The sequence below is a fragment of the Solanum lycopersicum genome, chromosome 3 (assembly GCF_036512215.1).
Source record: "Solanum lycopersicum chromosome 3, SLM_r2.1".
NCBI classification, from domain to species: Eukaryota; Viridiplantae; Streptophyta; class Magnoliopsida; order Solanales; family Solanaceae; genus Solanum; species Solanum lycopersicum.
In genome coordinates this window covers 64,189,649-64,205,165 of record NC_090802.1, presented here as the reverse complement: position 1 = coordinate 64,205,165, position 15,517 = coordinate 64,189,649, and the positions used below count along the sequence as shown (strand labels likewise).

The following is a 15,517-nucleotide window of genomic DNA, read 5'->3' as shown; positions in this document are numbered from 1 at the left end:
TTTTAAAATTAATTTACTTATTAAAGAGATTTTAAATAAATCAAGAATATAATAAGAAAAAAAATATTGTTTTTTTAGTTTATCAAAAATAATAGATAAAAATGAACAAGTAAAAAGTCAAAGTTAAATAAATAAATAAATAATGAGAAGTATTACCTATTATTCAAGACTATATTTATATTTTTTTGTTCGCCTCAAAATATAATTGTAATTTTGACATAATCAGGATTGCTAATTATGTAATTTGACTATAGTTTTCACCTTAACTAAGAAAGTTAAATCAAATATGAAAATTTTAAAGTATATCTTCAGCTGTAACAAAACTAGCCTTTACTGATAAATGGTTATATATAGTATTAATAAGAATAAAAATAAAAAAATTATGTTTAATTTAATTTTAATTAACTTTTTTTAAAATATGTAAAATATTTCAAAAATTTAATTAATATGAAATAGAGCGAGTATATTTTCCCTCTCCGGGAATACAACTGTTATTGATGACATTAATGAAGAATATTAATGTAGTAGCTAGACAGTATCTATCCATCATTTCCCTTTTTTTTTCTCTCTCTCTTATAACAGCACACCTTTTGTTTGTTTCTAGGCCTGTTTTTGGGTTGGAGTGAGGTGGGGTGGGGTGGGGCCATGTCATTTTTTTGGGATGGGGTGGGATGGCAGCATGATTTATATTATAGTTAGAGATTAGAGAAATGAACCATGTACATTAAATTTTCATAATTGCATGATGCAGGTGAATAAAGTTGACACAAACTAAAGTGTAATTATATTAATAGCTCTGTGGCATCAACAAATACACTTGTAGAGAAAGTACTTCTATGAGAAGTATCTTTTTTTTTTTTAGATGAAATAAGTATTTTTAAAATTTTGATCAATCAAATATGAATAAATTGGAAAATATGGTACCAAATAGATAAAACATTTTCTAAAGAGTTGTTACAAATGAAAATTTGAAAATATTAAAATTTTTGAGTCACTTACTGTTTTTATATTAATGGGAAGAATCCCACTTAATTGAATTCTTAGGTAACAAAAGGAAAAAGAAATTTATTGGATTAGATGAAAGTATCTTAGTTACCAACCAAAGATAGAGGTGGATATTAATAAACCTAATAATGAGGAACAGAAGTTTAGGACTTAGGTGATAATAATTTAGGATAAGACACTTAATCAAGGAAGTAAATGTATATTATGGGAATAAATTAGCCAAACCTTTCCTATTGATTTTGACATGTTTTATATGAGCTAAAGATCTATCGAAAACAGTTTATCCTATCTTTACGTAATAGGAATAAAACAACATACACATCATCGTTCTCCGTCTCCAATTAGTCAAACCTTAGATGACTATCTCACCTTTGTACAGACAACTGTATCAAGCTGTTACTTTTCTAGTGTGTGTGCCTTTCTTCACTTCTCATTATCATTACTTCTTGTGTTACTTTTACTTTAATCATATGGATAACCTGTTAAGATTAAACTTTACAGTAAGGTTATACTATTTATATTTTTTAGTTGGAACTTCAGCTTTTGTTTCAATTCACTGTCGGCCACATTCATCCAGTGCACATAATACATGGAATCCCTTTTTACTAGAAAAAAAAAATCCTAGATCAGAAAAACTAATTAATTAGTTACTGGTTAAACATATCATAATCCTTGATTAGTATAAAAGAAAAAAAAAGGGGTAAGAAATGGACAGGAGATAGTGATACAGGGATAAGCAAACATACATGTTATAAAATTCATGTACTGCATGAGTCAAGCAGCACGATATCGCAACTATTGCTCTTTAATTTCCCTGTGAAGAACAAAATTTGGTTTTACTGATCGTTTCTGCAGTAAAATTTTACTGTAGCAAACTTTCACAAAGGCTAAAATACATATTCCAAGTAAAACAGCGGAAAGTGATGTAATTAGAGGAAAACTCGGTAACCGTCTGTTTAAACTCTGTAAAGCTGTCGTCTCTGTGCTAATTGATGCAAATTTTCTACCAGATCGTCCACTCCTACAAAGTGGACAAATGAACATAAGCAAACAAATAAAAATACAGACAAGGGTAAATTTTCGGTATGCAAAATGTTCTATAAAACTCTTGAGTGGAATAGGTTTTGACATTCCTTCTTAAGTTTCGATAGCTTCAACTGGACTTGATTCTCATCTAGTTGCTTTTATGTTTTCTTCTTTCTTTTCATGTATGTCGATTCATAAATATGAGATCAGCAGAGTAATAAGGAGAAACTAATTAAGTTTTCAAAAATAAGTTGGTATAATCTTAAAAACTGAGATGATTGCGGCACATAATGCACCTCAGGAAGTCTTTGATCGGTTTCCACAAACGTGCAACACCTCCCCTTTCACCTGCAGAAGCAACATTCCCATCCAGATTATTTCTTGGTATCCCTTTTGATAAAATTAAAAGGTAAAAACTGAAAAACCTAATGAACATGGTGTAATGTGACATACTAGGAATAAATTACTTTGGCAACTTAAATGCATCTAACGACATAAAAGGTAAGGGTTGATGGCATGCTTGGGCACATTGCATGAGTGTTAAAAAAATGAGGCTAGTTTACTTCTCGATGGCACATTTGACATATTTCTAGAGGATTCAATCTAGCATGGTTCCATATTTTCAGATTCAAATGGTTGACCACACTGACTCAAGCTTGCCAGTCATAATTCCTTCTGATAATTCATCACTGTTTATCTACAAGATTGTTCGTTGAAGAGAATAATAATCTACAAGATTAAGGGGAGGGTTTTAGAGAACGGTCTACCTTTCAAGATTGGATGAGGGTGTAAGTAAATTACATGAGAGAGAGAGCTAAAGGCTTTGCTAGAACCAGAAGTTGTTAGTACTAAAATACGTTTAGTATGTTCACTTTTTTGCATACCTCCTTACACCAGTATTCATAATTGTTTCTCACGTAACATTCACTTTTGTCATGCCTTCGACACTCTCTGAATGAAAAAAATTTCTTCTGTTTTGTGATATGGTTATCTGACTGAAATTATTCCTCTAATCAAACAAAGATTTCGGACTCTTTACAAGAAAGAAAGAATAAGACATACCGCCAGATGAGACTGAATGATGTTTGGATGTTGCTCTAAGTGAAGCCAACTTCTCAACTAAGGTGCGCTCTGTATCACTGACATAGAAGAAGGAACAGACATTATTGAACAGACATACATCAGCAAAGTATTTTAGATGAAAGCAAAAAATAGTGAAGATGCTCAGTGAGAAACTATGTTACTCCTGCTCAAGAAAATTAACAAATTCAGAGTATTTTACAAAAACAACATACCCCACTGTGATTCCACAAGTGGGCCCAGAGAGGTCGGGGTGTACACAGACCTTACCCCTACTACCTTGTTACTTCATAAAATAAGGTTGATAATTCAAGACTTTGAACATGAATGTTGACAAATTAAAACATCTTCATACCTATTTGTTCAGATAAGATAAATCCTGATTGATTAGATTAAACAAATTTAGTCAATGTAATCCTTTAAGGAAGAAGCTAAGGTATATATTTTGTATCATAAGCTAAACCACTTTTCACATTTACCACAGGGAACATTGCAGTTTCATGCCAACCTCGAAATTGTTGTTCTTATGTTGATTAATCACTTAAAAGAATTGATGGCTCATATAAGACCTCGTGTTGATGAGATTTTCGCAAATAACTTTAGGAGAAGACAATGAGACCACTAAAGAAAACTCATTTAACTTGTACATAGGAACAGAAGTGGCAGCTTATCCAATCGAAACTGATCAAATTGAAATCCGGATGTATCCGAAAGCTTATACCAACAAATTCAAACCTGAGATTCTTCGGGATCTGAACAGTTATCAGGAAAACATGATCTCCTCTCACTGAAGATCTATTCATGTCTGGCACTCCCATTTTTGACATTTTAATCTTCTCTCCAGGTTGAGATCCAGGAGGAATCTGAAGATTTTTTGTACCATCTACAGTTGTCACCTGCAGGAGTCCGACAAAAACCACCAAAAGTCATAATTGAGGTGATGTGATTCTTTTAAGAACTAATGTCGGTATTATACCTGCATGGAACTATCTACAAGCACTTCAAAGTTAAATTAAAATGCCAGAAACATACAATGTCATTAATGGGAGTTGTTTGGGGGAAGTAAAGGGAGGGGGGGGGGGGGCAGGGAAACAAATATAGGGAACGACTGAAAGGAGAATTATAAAATTGCTAGCAATTAATTCAAATTTAATTGTCTTTAAATTGTGCCTTTTTGAAAGATAAAACCAATTCTCTTTTTGCAATGCTTTTATTACCTTCTTAACTGTCCCCAGAATGGCCTCAGTAAAATCAACATCTAACTTTGAGTACAGGTTGAGACCATCCCTCCAAATACCACGTTTTTCTTCAACATGGATGACCAAATAGAGGTCACCAGATAAACTACTGCAAAGAAGACCAAGCCAAGATATGAAGATAATAGTGAAAAGGAGAAAAACATATCCGCAATTCGCCATCTATCTCTCTGAGGTCATTTGAATACCCAACTCACCCCCCAAAAGAATCATAAAAGTTGCAAAGAGAACAGAATAAGAGAAAGAACAGAAAAGGTTGAGTTGCACACACTTTCTAACCTAGGTGAGAGGTAAAACCTTAAGAAGTTTGGGCATATTAGCAAACAAAACAACTAAACTAGCTCCTTAGCGCATGTTCCTTTGAACTTCTTCTTACTTTTTCTTAAATAATTACATACCTGCAACAATGACATGCTTCATTTTGTGACTCGGACCAATATCTGCTGCATTATCATGATCTGATGCACTTGTTTCACAACACAGAATCAAGCAGAAAACACTAACAGCAAATCAGAAAGAAGAGAATACCCAGCCTAGAAAGTATCCACATAACACCAATATCTATAACTAATAACAAGCAGCAGAGGCAACATTTTGAGCAGAGCAGGCAAATCAAACATGTACTTAGACTCAGAGGAGCATGTTACTTACAGTCATAATACTATGTATTTGTTCAATGAAACTAAAAATTCAAATTGCATATGCTGCACTGTGGATTGACTACCTTTGTTCAAAGCATTAAGTTTCTACATAAAATCACATGAACTAGGAATATTAATTAACTGTGACCTTTTCTTGTCAATGTTACCCTCTCCTCGAACTTGCATCGTGGCTCCATCATGAACTCCAGGTGGAACAACCACTTTGATACTTCGTTTTGATTGTACTTGACCACGGCCACCACATTTTCGACAATGATCAGTAATTATCTTTCCATTACCTCCACATTTCAAGCATGTAGATACCTGAAAACATGAATCAGCATCTAGAAAGCAAGTTAAGAAGCACCAGAAGACCAAAATAGTAGATAGCAGCAAGTTGTTCAAAATAACACAGAGGTTGGATGTGCAGAGAGAACTTTTATTTTGTGCTTAAACAAAATAAAACATTGAGCAGAATAAATAAGCCATTTAGTGATCATAGAAAAATTATTTCTTTGAAAGTTCCAGTATCATGAAACAGTAGTGTGCATTACTTGCCATAGGTGAATGACAGTAACCTCATATGATATGCGTTAATCCAGAAATAATACAAAGGTCATACTAAACTTGTCATGACAATTGACAAACCAGTGGTGATAAAGTTCAAAAAAGTAGCCCTCTTTTGTGCCAAGTAAGAAAACATCATCTTAATATGGGGCACAAGCATTGACAGGTATTGATGCTTGTGTCCAAAAGAAGGCTAGGTTCAAGCATCATCATAATACCCTTGAAAGCAAATGAATTTCGGATAAGTGGACAAAGGGAAATTTTGGATTTTTCGTCCCTTGATAAGTGGACACTATTTTGGAATGAGCTAAAAAGGAAGTAGGACTATCTTTTAAGACAAAGGGAATGATAGAGAACAAATAATCTGTATATAGAACAAAGTCTAAAAGTCTTCATACAGTGAATCCCCTCAGCGAAAACACCCATGTGATCATGTCCATTCATCAACAAAAGATACAAGCTTGCAAATTTTGAGGTAAAAATTGGGGGAAAGAACACATACAAAATAGCATTTCAAACAAGAAATCTGTTTAGATTGTAAGATAAAAAGAAGATGAATAATAAAAGAAGTGACTACAATGGCATTCGACAATTACTAATTTCTCATGCAAGTATGTGAAAATACCTGAGACATGATTCCAAAAGGCGTTTTCTGTGTTTTCACCACTCCTCCTCTTCCGCCACAGTCAGAACAGACTTTAACACAACTGCTAGATTTAGCACCAGTCCCGTCACAACTATCACATTCATCCAGACAAGGTACTTCGATGTCTCGCTGCCCTCCAAATATAGACTCTTCAAAACTCAAATCAAGGTCATAACTGAAACACAAGAAAAATCATCAATATATATTCAGCTAATGGAAAAGACGGACTACGAAGGAAGATAAAATTAAACTCTTTCCTCTCGGCCTTAATTACTTCACGCATAAAACAAACCAAATCTGATGGAGAAGTTATTCTATTTTCTTCTCCTCAATTTTCTTGCTTAAATTTCATTGATGCAGGTGAAGCCATGGAAGCTTATACAAATCTTCACCCGGTGGTATATAAGAGCTACAACTCTCCTCAGCAACGGACATTACTACATACAAGGAAGTGGTAGATACTCAATTTGGGTGGGGGAGTGTAAGAAGAAACTGCCCAGAGAAAGATACAACTCAATGGGCAATCATCACCCCAAAACAGTATGTTTTCTACATGAAACATATCCTAATATCACCAAGATCAGATATACAGATATACATAGTTTCAGAAGCAAATGGGCTTCGATACTCACCGAATATCAAGATTCTGCCTTCCAGTATTCTTGAAATCAAAGTTGAAGCCTCCCAATCCACCGCTTCCTCCAAAAAAGGCACTTGATTGGCCAAAATACTCAGAAAACACTTCAAAGGGGTCCACCTAAGAGATCAGATAATCATGTGAGGACAGATACCAGTCACCATGAAGAGACATTGAAATATATATGAAAAATTATGAAAAATTAAACAAAGGTCAGTACTTACCCCCTGTGGACCGCCACCCGGCACATCATATTCTCCTCGCAACCCTGCCTCACCAAAACGGTCATATGAAGACCTTTTCTCATCATCTGATAATACCTAAAAATACACTTTGTAGTCAAATTGAAAACAATGAAAGAAAAAGACCAAAAACTAATTTTTACCAAACTAAGGATGCTAAGTGTAATGCAAAATTTCATGATGTTACCAATTCGACATAAAATTCCCCAACAAAAAAAAAATACCAAAGGAAGGTTTTGGAGGGAAAGGAAGGTGGAAGTTACCTCATATGCAGCACTGATCTCCTTAAATTTTTCTTCAGCTCCAGGCCCTTTGTTCATATCAGGATGATACTATTTTCAAGTAAATACAATGATTATGAAGCAAAAAAGCAGTTGCCGCTAGACAGAAATAATACAATAATAACAACTTACAAATGACAAAGGCAAAAAAACTAAGCAAATAGATGAGTATACCTTGCGAGCAAGCTTGCGATAAGATGTTTTGATCTCTTGGAGCGTTGCATTTCTACTGACATTAAGAACTGAATATAGGTCGGAGCTGGAAGACTTTGCAGCTGCATTAACAGTCACAAAGCCGCGTCGTTTCCGGTTAACGAAGTACGGGTTAGGAGAGACGAATTTGAGAGAATGAGATAAGGAGTTTGAAAATGTGAGGGTTTTAGGGAAGCTGAAGGTCGAGAAAGAACAATTTGTATTGATATTCGAAGCAGTGTAGAGCCAGTTAGGGTTATGGATAGCCGGCATCGCCGGCCGGAATCTAGAGGTTAATGACCGGTATTTGGTTCCGAGAAGGAACAACAGAAGCAAGGTAGTAAAAGGAACCCCTCTCCAAGGGACAAAGATGGTTTACTTTTTTTCTTTTTCCTTTTTTATTTTATCCACCAAGCTTGTAATAAATAATACCTATCTTTAGCTTTGGATTTAGTTTTTTGATTTTTGATTTTGATACAGTGTAATTCAATCTGAATCACAATAAATATAATTTGATTTGATTTTTTAAAAAATATTTGGTTATTTAGTTGCGTAAATAATTAAAAACATAATTAAAGATATGAGAAGTATTAATATTAAATCTCTTACATATACTTTTTAAAAATTACAAGTAAAATGTAAAAAGCAATTTTGAATATCTAATTTTTTTGTTTAAAATATTAAATTAATATAATATAATTTAATTTTAAAAATTAATCTAATTGACTTTCGAAAAACATAACATAACAAATAAAAGTGGATAGAATGAATACTTAAAAGTATATCAATTATAGATATCAAAACATAATGAATGATAATAACTAAAAAGTGACAAAAGTGGTTTATATATATAATTCGTTTTTTATTATTATTATTTTTCAAAATCCAAATCAAACCAAACAAAGTAAATTATAAAATTCAATATCGAATCAAAAAAGCAACACATTCCATTTTTACAAAACATGTTTAGACACAAGGATCCATGCCATTACAACACATTCCATTTTTACATTCAAAAGCAAATTCTACTCTTATCATCGCACAGAAAGTTTGGAATTAACCAAAAAGCTTATCATCTCCACCCTTCACTGCTCCCTGAAGCTGATCCATAAACATATGTGCCACTGATCTGTACCCCATCCTTCTAGCTATTTTGTTCAAAGATCCAACAAGAAATGAGACAAATTCTCAGAGCAAACTAATAAAACAGCAGATACACACGAACGAACAAAACCTCAAGTGAAACTAGTGACGACATGCAAACCTTTAATGTGTTCCCAGTTAGAGCTATATTTCGCTTCTTTAGGCATAATGACCTAGAAAAACACGAAAAGATATTGATCCATGAGCAAGAAAAAGCCAAATGAAGTTTGCCAGTATCAATATCAAAAGAAGTTGACTTCACAATCACCTAAACCTGTTTTATATAACCACTACGTACCGGTTACAGAACCAATACGGCTTGATGCCTTTTTCTTCAGTGCAATGAGGACATATCCATTCTTTGTTAGCTCTCACCTCCTCCAGTTCTATCACATATTTGCATGGTATTAGTTCTTATCGACATTCATTACTGAGAAAGCAAAGATCAATTTCTCAGAGTTCCCATTGTTAGGCCTCAAATTAAACAGAACAAAAGAGTAACGGTTAGTGAGTCATGGCAACTGCTTTATGCTTTGACTTTAAAATGCATATCTATTGCCTAACCTTCACCATATCGATTCTTAAGACATTCTCGGCAAAGAAGACCATTGCTAGAATGACAAATTGAACAATCCGACATGCCTGTATGGCAAATTTTAGACTCATCAGTATGCCAGCAAATTAGTGTACGGAAAGGAAAAGTGCTTTGTATGACCAACCTAAACAAGGTTGATCCATGTTGAGATCACCACAGCGTTTACAATCTTCTTCATCACAATAATTCTTTTGCCTGCATTAGCATTCACAATTTATCATTTTCAACTGATTGACACACAAGCACAAGCTTAGAGGTGAATGGTGAGAGATGTGTGAGTTAGGCCAAACTTGGGCAGGTCAAAAACAAACCCGCCTAAAGTTTACTTGGTTCAAATAACCCAACCGCAAAACACAACCTAATCTACTCTCCTTTTGTGTTTTGATTATTGAAAAATGTGAAAACTAATATATTCTTCTTAAACTATTAGCTTGAGTCCATCCATTCCACTCTCCAAATTTGATTTTGTATGTACATGTATTGTATGACCCCTTTTGATCTAATAGTTTGATGGGTAATCAAGTTCATTCCGTTAGGTCAAGACAACCAACCCATTTAATCTCAAACTCAAAAGGATCATAGCAAACAGCAAGCCAAGGGGCCATCAGAATATCAAAAGTTTACTTTCTCAGACCTCAGTCAGTCAATTCATCAAACAGTGAGCTATAAAAAAACTGTAAGTTGCAACATCAATGGCAAAAAGTTTTGCAAAATAGAGAAGGAGTGTAATACCTGCAGGAGTGACAGGAAACTGCCACTTTCAATCGATTGGAACGCTGACCCAAAGCTTCCTGATAAAGGCGCTCCTTTATGTCATCAGACTCCTCTTCAAAAGGCACAATCTCCATCAAAAATCAATACATAAAGAAACACAGACATTTTCATACAGCAAAATACACATAAAAACACAAACTTTTTGATAATGGTGCAGAGTCTCCTTTCGATCGATTGGAACGACGCAAAGGGGCGGAGGAGTAGTCCACTTTGTTATGTTTTCTCTTCTCTGGTTTAGTTCGAAGCACTCCCAAGATATTTTGAAGTCCAAGACTGGCAAACCTAGCCTGTACAATACCCCCATGAAAAATCAGCTACTATATGCAATTTAACATTGAGACAAAATGGAGAGAGAAGAGAAACCTGATTTTCCATGATTTGAGCTTTTCGCAGTTCTTCATAGTTAGGTTTTACTCTTACCCTTCCCATCGATGGCCTATTAGGTTTTTCAATTCTGTTTTTCCCTCCTTTTTCTTCTATTATATATATATACCCTGGACAAAGATGAATTTTTTTATTTCTTTTTTAAAATTTTCAATTGCCAAAACACGCATGTTGTTACCTAACCAGAGGTTCCGGGTTCGAACTTCTATTACGTTTTCAATAGTGATTTTCCCTCCATACTTCTATTATACATATATACTTAGGAGATAAAGGCTGATTTTTTTAGTTATTATTTTGAAATGCCAAAACACGGATGTTTGTTGTTCTACCACACATAGCATGTCCTAAACTAAGGTCTCGGGTTCGAATTTTGAGTGTGGAGAAAATTATGTTGAAAAGGTTATCATGCAGTGCACGATCCAGATTTAGTCGGATTTCCAATATGGACTTCGGATATTGGGTGAAAAAAAAACAAAAACATGTCCAAACCACCTCAAGCCATCTTCTCATATTTAATTCTCAATGTGTGGAGCTACTTGCATCTTATTACGTAAGTGGTCAATTCTAATCATCTAATTTGGTATGATCATATATTGATCTTAGCATCCACATCTCCGCAACGCTCATTTCATCAATGATTTGATGAAATGAGTAAACATATGTAGAAGGAACAAATTGTTTCTAAATTATTAGGATAGACAATATAAATTCAAAGGAATGTTATCATTCAATTCCCCAATCACAAACTGGGCAATACCGTTTCCATTTTAACATGTATCTCATTCTTTTTTAAAACTTACATTGCAAGAAGAAGAAACAGATGAAAACGGAGGCGGCGAAGAAGAAAAAGCAGGTCATTGCAGATGTATAAGAAGAGCCAAGGCTACTTTTGAACAAATTTCCTGAACAAGAATCAGGCTTTAAAACGGATAAAGTTGTTGTGGACAACAACATACTCAATGTAATTTCACAAGTGTTTGCTCCGTTATAACCTCAAACGAAAGGGTGGCATAAATTTCAAAATGAGGATCCTTGCCATTACACAACCAGTGATTGGTCTTCATAACATTCATTTTTACATTCTGAAGCTAATTTTACTTCACCAACAAGAAGTTAACAATGCACTAAATTTTGTTTATCATCAACCCCTCACTGCTCCCTGAAGCTGATCCATTAACAGATGTGCCACTGATTTGTATCCCATCTCTCTAGCTGTTTTGTCCAACAAGGGAAAACAAAAAGACAAGAAATTAGAACACTATATAACAACAGATATGAGCAAACAGAACTTCAAGTAAACTAGTGACAAACATACAAACCTCTGAATATGGCGATCCCCGTTGGAGCCATCTTTCGCTTCTTTAGGCACAATGAGCTAGAAAAATGTAAATAAGCATGATCAAGAAATCAATCCATGAACTTAACTAACCTAGCTGCTAGTCATGTTTTATAAACCAGTACGTACCTATTACATATCCAATATGGATTGATGCCTTTTTCTTCAGTACAATGAGGACATATCCATTCTTTGTTTGCTCTCACATCCTCCATTTCTAGCACAATTTGAACATATTTAGTACTAATCGACATTCATAAGTGAAAAGGAAGAAATCAATTTCATTAAGTGAAGAGTAGTGCGTACAACATAAGTGACTTAAAGATCAAAACCATGTAACTTCATATAACCTTCAGTATCTAAAATGCATAGTTATTGTCTCACCTTCACCATATCGAACCTTAAGACAGCCTCGGCAAAGAACACCTTGGCTAGAATGACAACTTGAACAATCTGTCTTGCCTGTATATGAAATTTTATATTCATCACTCTGTTTACAGACTAGTAAGTACCACAAAACAATAAACAATTTGTAAGACTAACCTATGCAAGGTTGATCCATGTCTGAATCACCACATCGCTTACAGTCTTCCTCACCACATAATTTCTTTTGCCTGCATTAACATTCACATATTATCATTTTTAATTGATCCTCGTGTGACACCTTTGCATTTTTATGATATGTAAGGACAAGTTAAGCTGGCACAGATGTAAATTCAAGCGCAAAATCACACTTCCTAGCAAAACAAAACAAAGAAGCCGCCTTGAAGGAAGTCCCTCAATTCACTGCACAGTGAGTGACCAGAAACTGGGATTTACAAAAGGTTTAATTCTATATACCTAACAAGGTAAGGATTCTCTACACTATCATTACATATATAGATATTAAGTAAGTGTAGGCACGCGACTGCAGAGAGTAAGTGTCGAACTTGCAACCTTGGAATCCTAGTTATGCTGAGGGGGTTCATTTCAGTCTATGTAACCACCATAAACATTGGATTTGACCTTATTTATAGAGTGTAATTTTTCAATCCAGGGGTTCAGATGAACCCCTACGTCCACCCTAGATCAGCCTTTCTCAAGGTTATAGCGGTGACTTGATTATTGAAATGACAGTAAGTGATCAAAAACTGGGAGTTACAAAAGGATTTAAGCTATATACTTAACGCGTCATCGATTGTTCATACTGTCTATATATTTAACTTGTTATAGCAGGTTACTTAACAATTTTTACAAGGTTATCTGGCTATTGATTATAACAGTGACTTGATTATAAAAAATATTTATCACAATAAAAGGCAAAAAAAAATGCTAAGCAAAAGGGTATTCAAGAACGTGTTCAAAACCTGCAAAAGTGACAGCAAATACCCAAATAAGGGTCATATAACGTTCCCCTGTCCTTGCTTGTGCAACGCCGAGCTAAAGCTTCTGGAGTAAGACGCAGCGTTAAGCCATCTTTCACTCTCAACAGAGGTGCATTAGCTGGTCTCTTCTCAATATCATCTTCATCATCTTCATCATCAAAAAGCCCCAATTTCCCTAAAAGCAACAATCCATAAAGAAAACATTTCTAATTTCAAAATCCACACTTATAGGGCCAAAACAAAAAAAAGGAGAAAAGAGACATAGATACAAACTTTTCGCTAGCGGCGTAGTGCCGCTTGAATTCGATTCAGAAGAGTTTCCTTTCAATCGACTAGATCGGCGCAAAGGGGTTGAGAAGTAGTCAACTTTGTTGTGTTTTCTCTTCTCAGATTGTGGTTTAGATCTGATCGATCGGAGCTCTGCCACAGCCTTTTGAAGTCCAAGACTGGCTAATCGCGCCTGTAATCCAAGATATTCAGCTTTATAACAAATTAACATTGACAGAAATTAGATACACTCAAATTGAGAGAGAAGAGGACCTTGTTTTCCATGATTTGAGCGTTTCGGAGTTCTTCATAGTCAGTTTTCACTCCAAGTCTTCCCATTCTGGCGTTTCAATGGCGATTTGCTTCTTCGTTTTCTTCTTCTTGAAGGCCCTTTTGATAGAAAGCTGAGATTTTGGATTTTGAATTTCAAATGCCCAAGTCGACCGTTGATATTAGATATATATAAACCAACAAATGAATCCACAATTATTATTTAATGCATAGAATAAATAACAAATTGGTCACTTTGGGATTATTGGAAATAATAAAGAAATTTGAGAGTGGATCATTTTAAATAACTCCATAGTTAAAGTCGGTAAAATTTATATACGCATTATTCTTTTTAAATATTACTGTATGAGTATATACTGATCACTAAGGACCCGTTTGGTAGGAAGTATTAATCAAAATAATCCATGGATTAAAATATAGTTCAACAATAACATTGTTTGGTTACTTTATTTAACCTAATCCATGGATTACTAATACCTCATACAAGGTCTTATTTTATCCCTAGGAAAGGGAGGGATAGCTAATTCAAGGTTTAGCAATCCTTGGATAAGACCCCTAATGACTAAATTATCCCCAAATTTTTTATCCTATTTTTTTTTTGTAATTCATGTTCTTTTTTTTTTATTTATATGAGAATATTTATAAATGTTCGTTTAATTCTCCAAATTTATTCCGTGTAATTTGATGATTTCACAAACTAATATTTTTTTCTCCATGTTTGAGTTGTTATATTGGATTGATTTTTTGTTTTTAAATGTAGTTCGTCAATTGACCACGTGAACTTTTTTTTTTTTTTAAATAAGCTAAACGTATTTGAACAATTTAAGTAGCCTTAAATTCATGTTAAGTTCAAGGTATATTTGACCAACAAAAAATTAGAAATATACCATGTGACATATCACACCTCAAAATTAATAATATTTTTATATATTATTTTTAATATTTAACTTGACTAGTTAAATGAAACATAATCTCACAATAACTGAAGGGTATAATAGGAAATAAACTTTTTCTAAAGTTTTAAACCAAACATAAGACTAGGTAGGAAATAATGAACCAAATACTTGCTAAAAAATAATCTCTGCATTACTAATCCATGCATTAGTAATTCCTGCATTATGCATCTTTGTACCAAACGACCCCTAAATATGTTATTGTTGTTTATTCAAGATCGAACTTGAGACTTCTGATGAAAATAAATACACTCTTGAAAAAATATTTTATGTTTCTACTTCACAAATAACAATATACCTAAATATAATTTCATAAATAGAATTTGAAATTTAGGCTCTTACTTTACAAACAACAACATACATAAATAGAATTTTCATGAATAGAATTGGATTTATGTTACTTTTTTCTTAATAAGTAATATAATTTATTAAACTTTATAAAGAGTGAAACTATTAAAATGGAAAATTGACAAATATACCCATGAACAATCACCAATGTATGCAGATACCCTCCGTCAACTGGATTTTGGTGTCCCTGCCGTTAAAAACTAAAACATATATACTCTTTATTTCTAACAAAAGACTAGATAGAGACACGTAATGAAATTCAATACGTCGATTTGATACTCAATAAATGTTGGTTCGATGGTTAAGATTATAACATGTGCATGTCCGTTAGTATAAAGGGCGTATATTCTTTAGTTTTTTTAACGGCAAAAACACCAATATTTCAAAAACATAATAAATAATATTACAGACTATTTACGATAGTTTAGAAATTTATTTATCATTTTCCGTATCTGTCCACTTGATTATAACATGTCACGCACCCACAAG

The 15,517-nt window shown here is 33.8% G+C and overlaps 3 protein-coding genes across 4 annotated transcripts; all 3 read right to left on the bottom strand.

Moving 5' to 3' along the window:
• Positions 1-1,730: 1,730 nt before the first annotated feature.
• LOC101268084 (uncharacterized) lies at positions 1,731-8,043 on the bottom strand. The gene is made up of 11 exons (XM_004235717.5): positions 7,556-8,043; positions 7,364-7,432; positions 7,083-7,178; positions 6,854-6,978; positions 6,201-6,396; positions 5,157-5,332; positions 4,329-4,458; positions 3,847-4,007; positions 3,094-3,170; positions 2,328-2,379; positions 1,731-2,026 (listed from the first exon to the last, which is right to left on the bottom strand). The coding sequence occupies exons 1-11, from the start codon at positions 7,844-7,846 to the stop codon at positions 1,801-1,803; spliced, it is 1,599 nt and encodes a 532-aa protein (XP_004235765.1). The 5' UTR covers positions 7,847-8,043; the 3' UTR covers positions 1,731-1,800.
• A 439-nt stretch (positions 8,044-8,482) lies between these two features.
• On the bottom strand, positions 8,483-10,608 carry LOC101245748 (uncharacterized). Of its 2 annotated transcripts, XM_010320356.4 has the most exons (8): positions 10,449-10,608; positions 10,225-10,372; positions 10,044-10,137; positions 9,436-9,506; positions 9,281-9,358; positions 9,015-9,102; positions 8,838-8,889; positions 8,483-8,721 (listed from the first exon to the last, which is right to left on the bottom strand). In XM_010320356.4, the coding sequence occupies exons 1-8, from the start codon at positions 10,512-10,514 to the stop codon at positions 8,659-8,661; spliced, it is 660 nt and encodes a 219-aa protein (XP_010318658.1). In that variant the 5' UTR covers positions 10,515-10,608; the 3' UTR covers positions 8,483-8,658. The 2 variants fall into 2 exon arrangements, with proteins under 2 accessions (XP_010318658.1, XP_069151478.1); XM_069295377.1 differs by having other exon boundaries at positions 8,483-8,889.
• A 748-nt stretch (positions 10,609-11,356) lies between these two features.
• Positions 11,357-13,918, bottom strand: LOC101254075 (uncharacterized). Its single transcript, XM_004235756.5, has 8 exons — positions 13,710-13,918; positions 13,443-13,629; positions 13,152-13,344; positions 12,349-12,419; positions 12,190-12,267; positions 11,935-12,022; positions 11,789-11,844; positions 11,357-11,681 (listed from the first exon to the last, which is right to left on the bottom strand). Exons 1-8 carry the CDS (start codon positions 13,773-13,775, stop codon positions 11,611-11,613), a joined length of 810 nt encoding a protein of 269 aa, XP_004235804.1. The 5' UTR covers positions 13,776-13,918; the 3' UTR covers positions 11,357-11,610.
• Between the last annotated feature and the right edge of the window lie 1,599 nt (positions 13,919-15,517).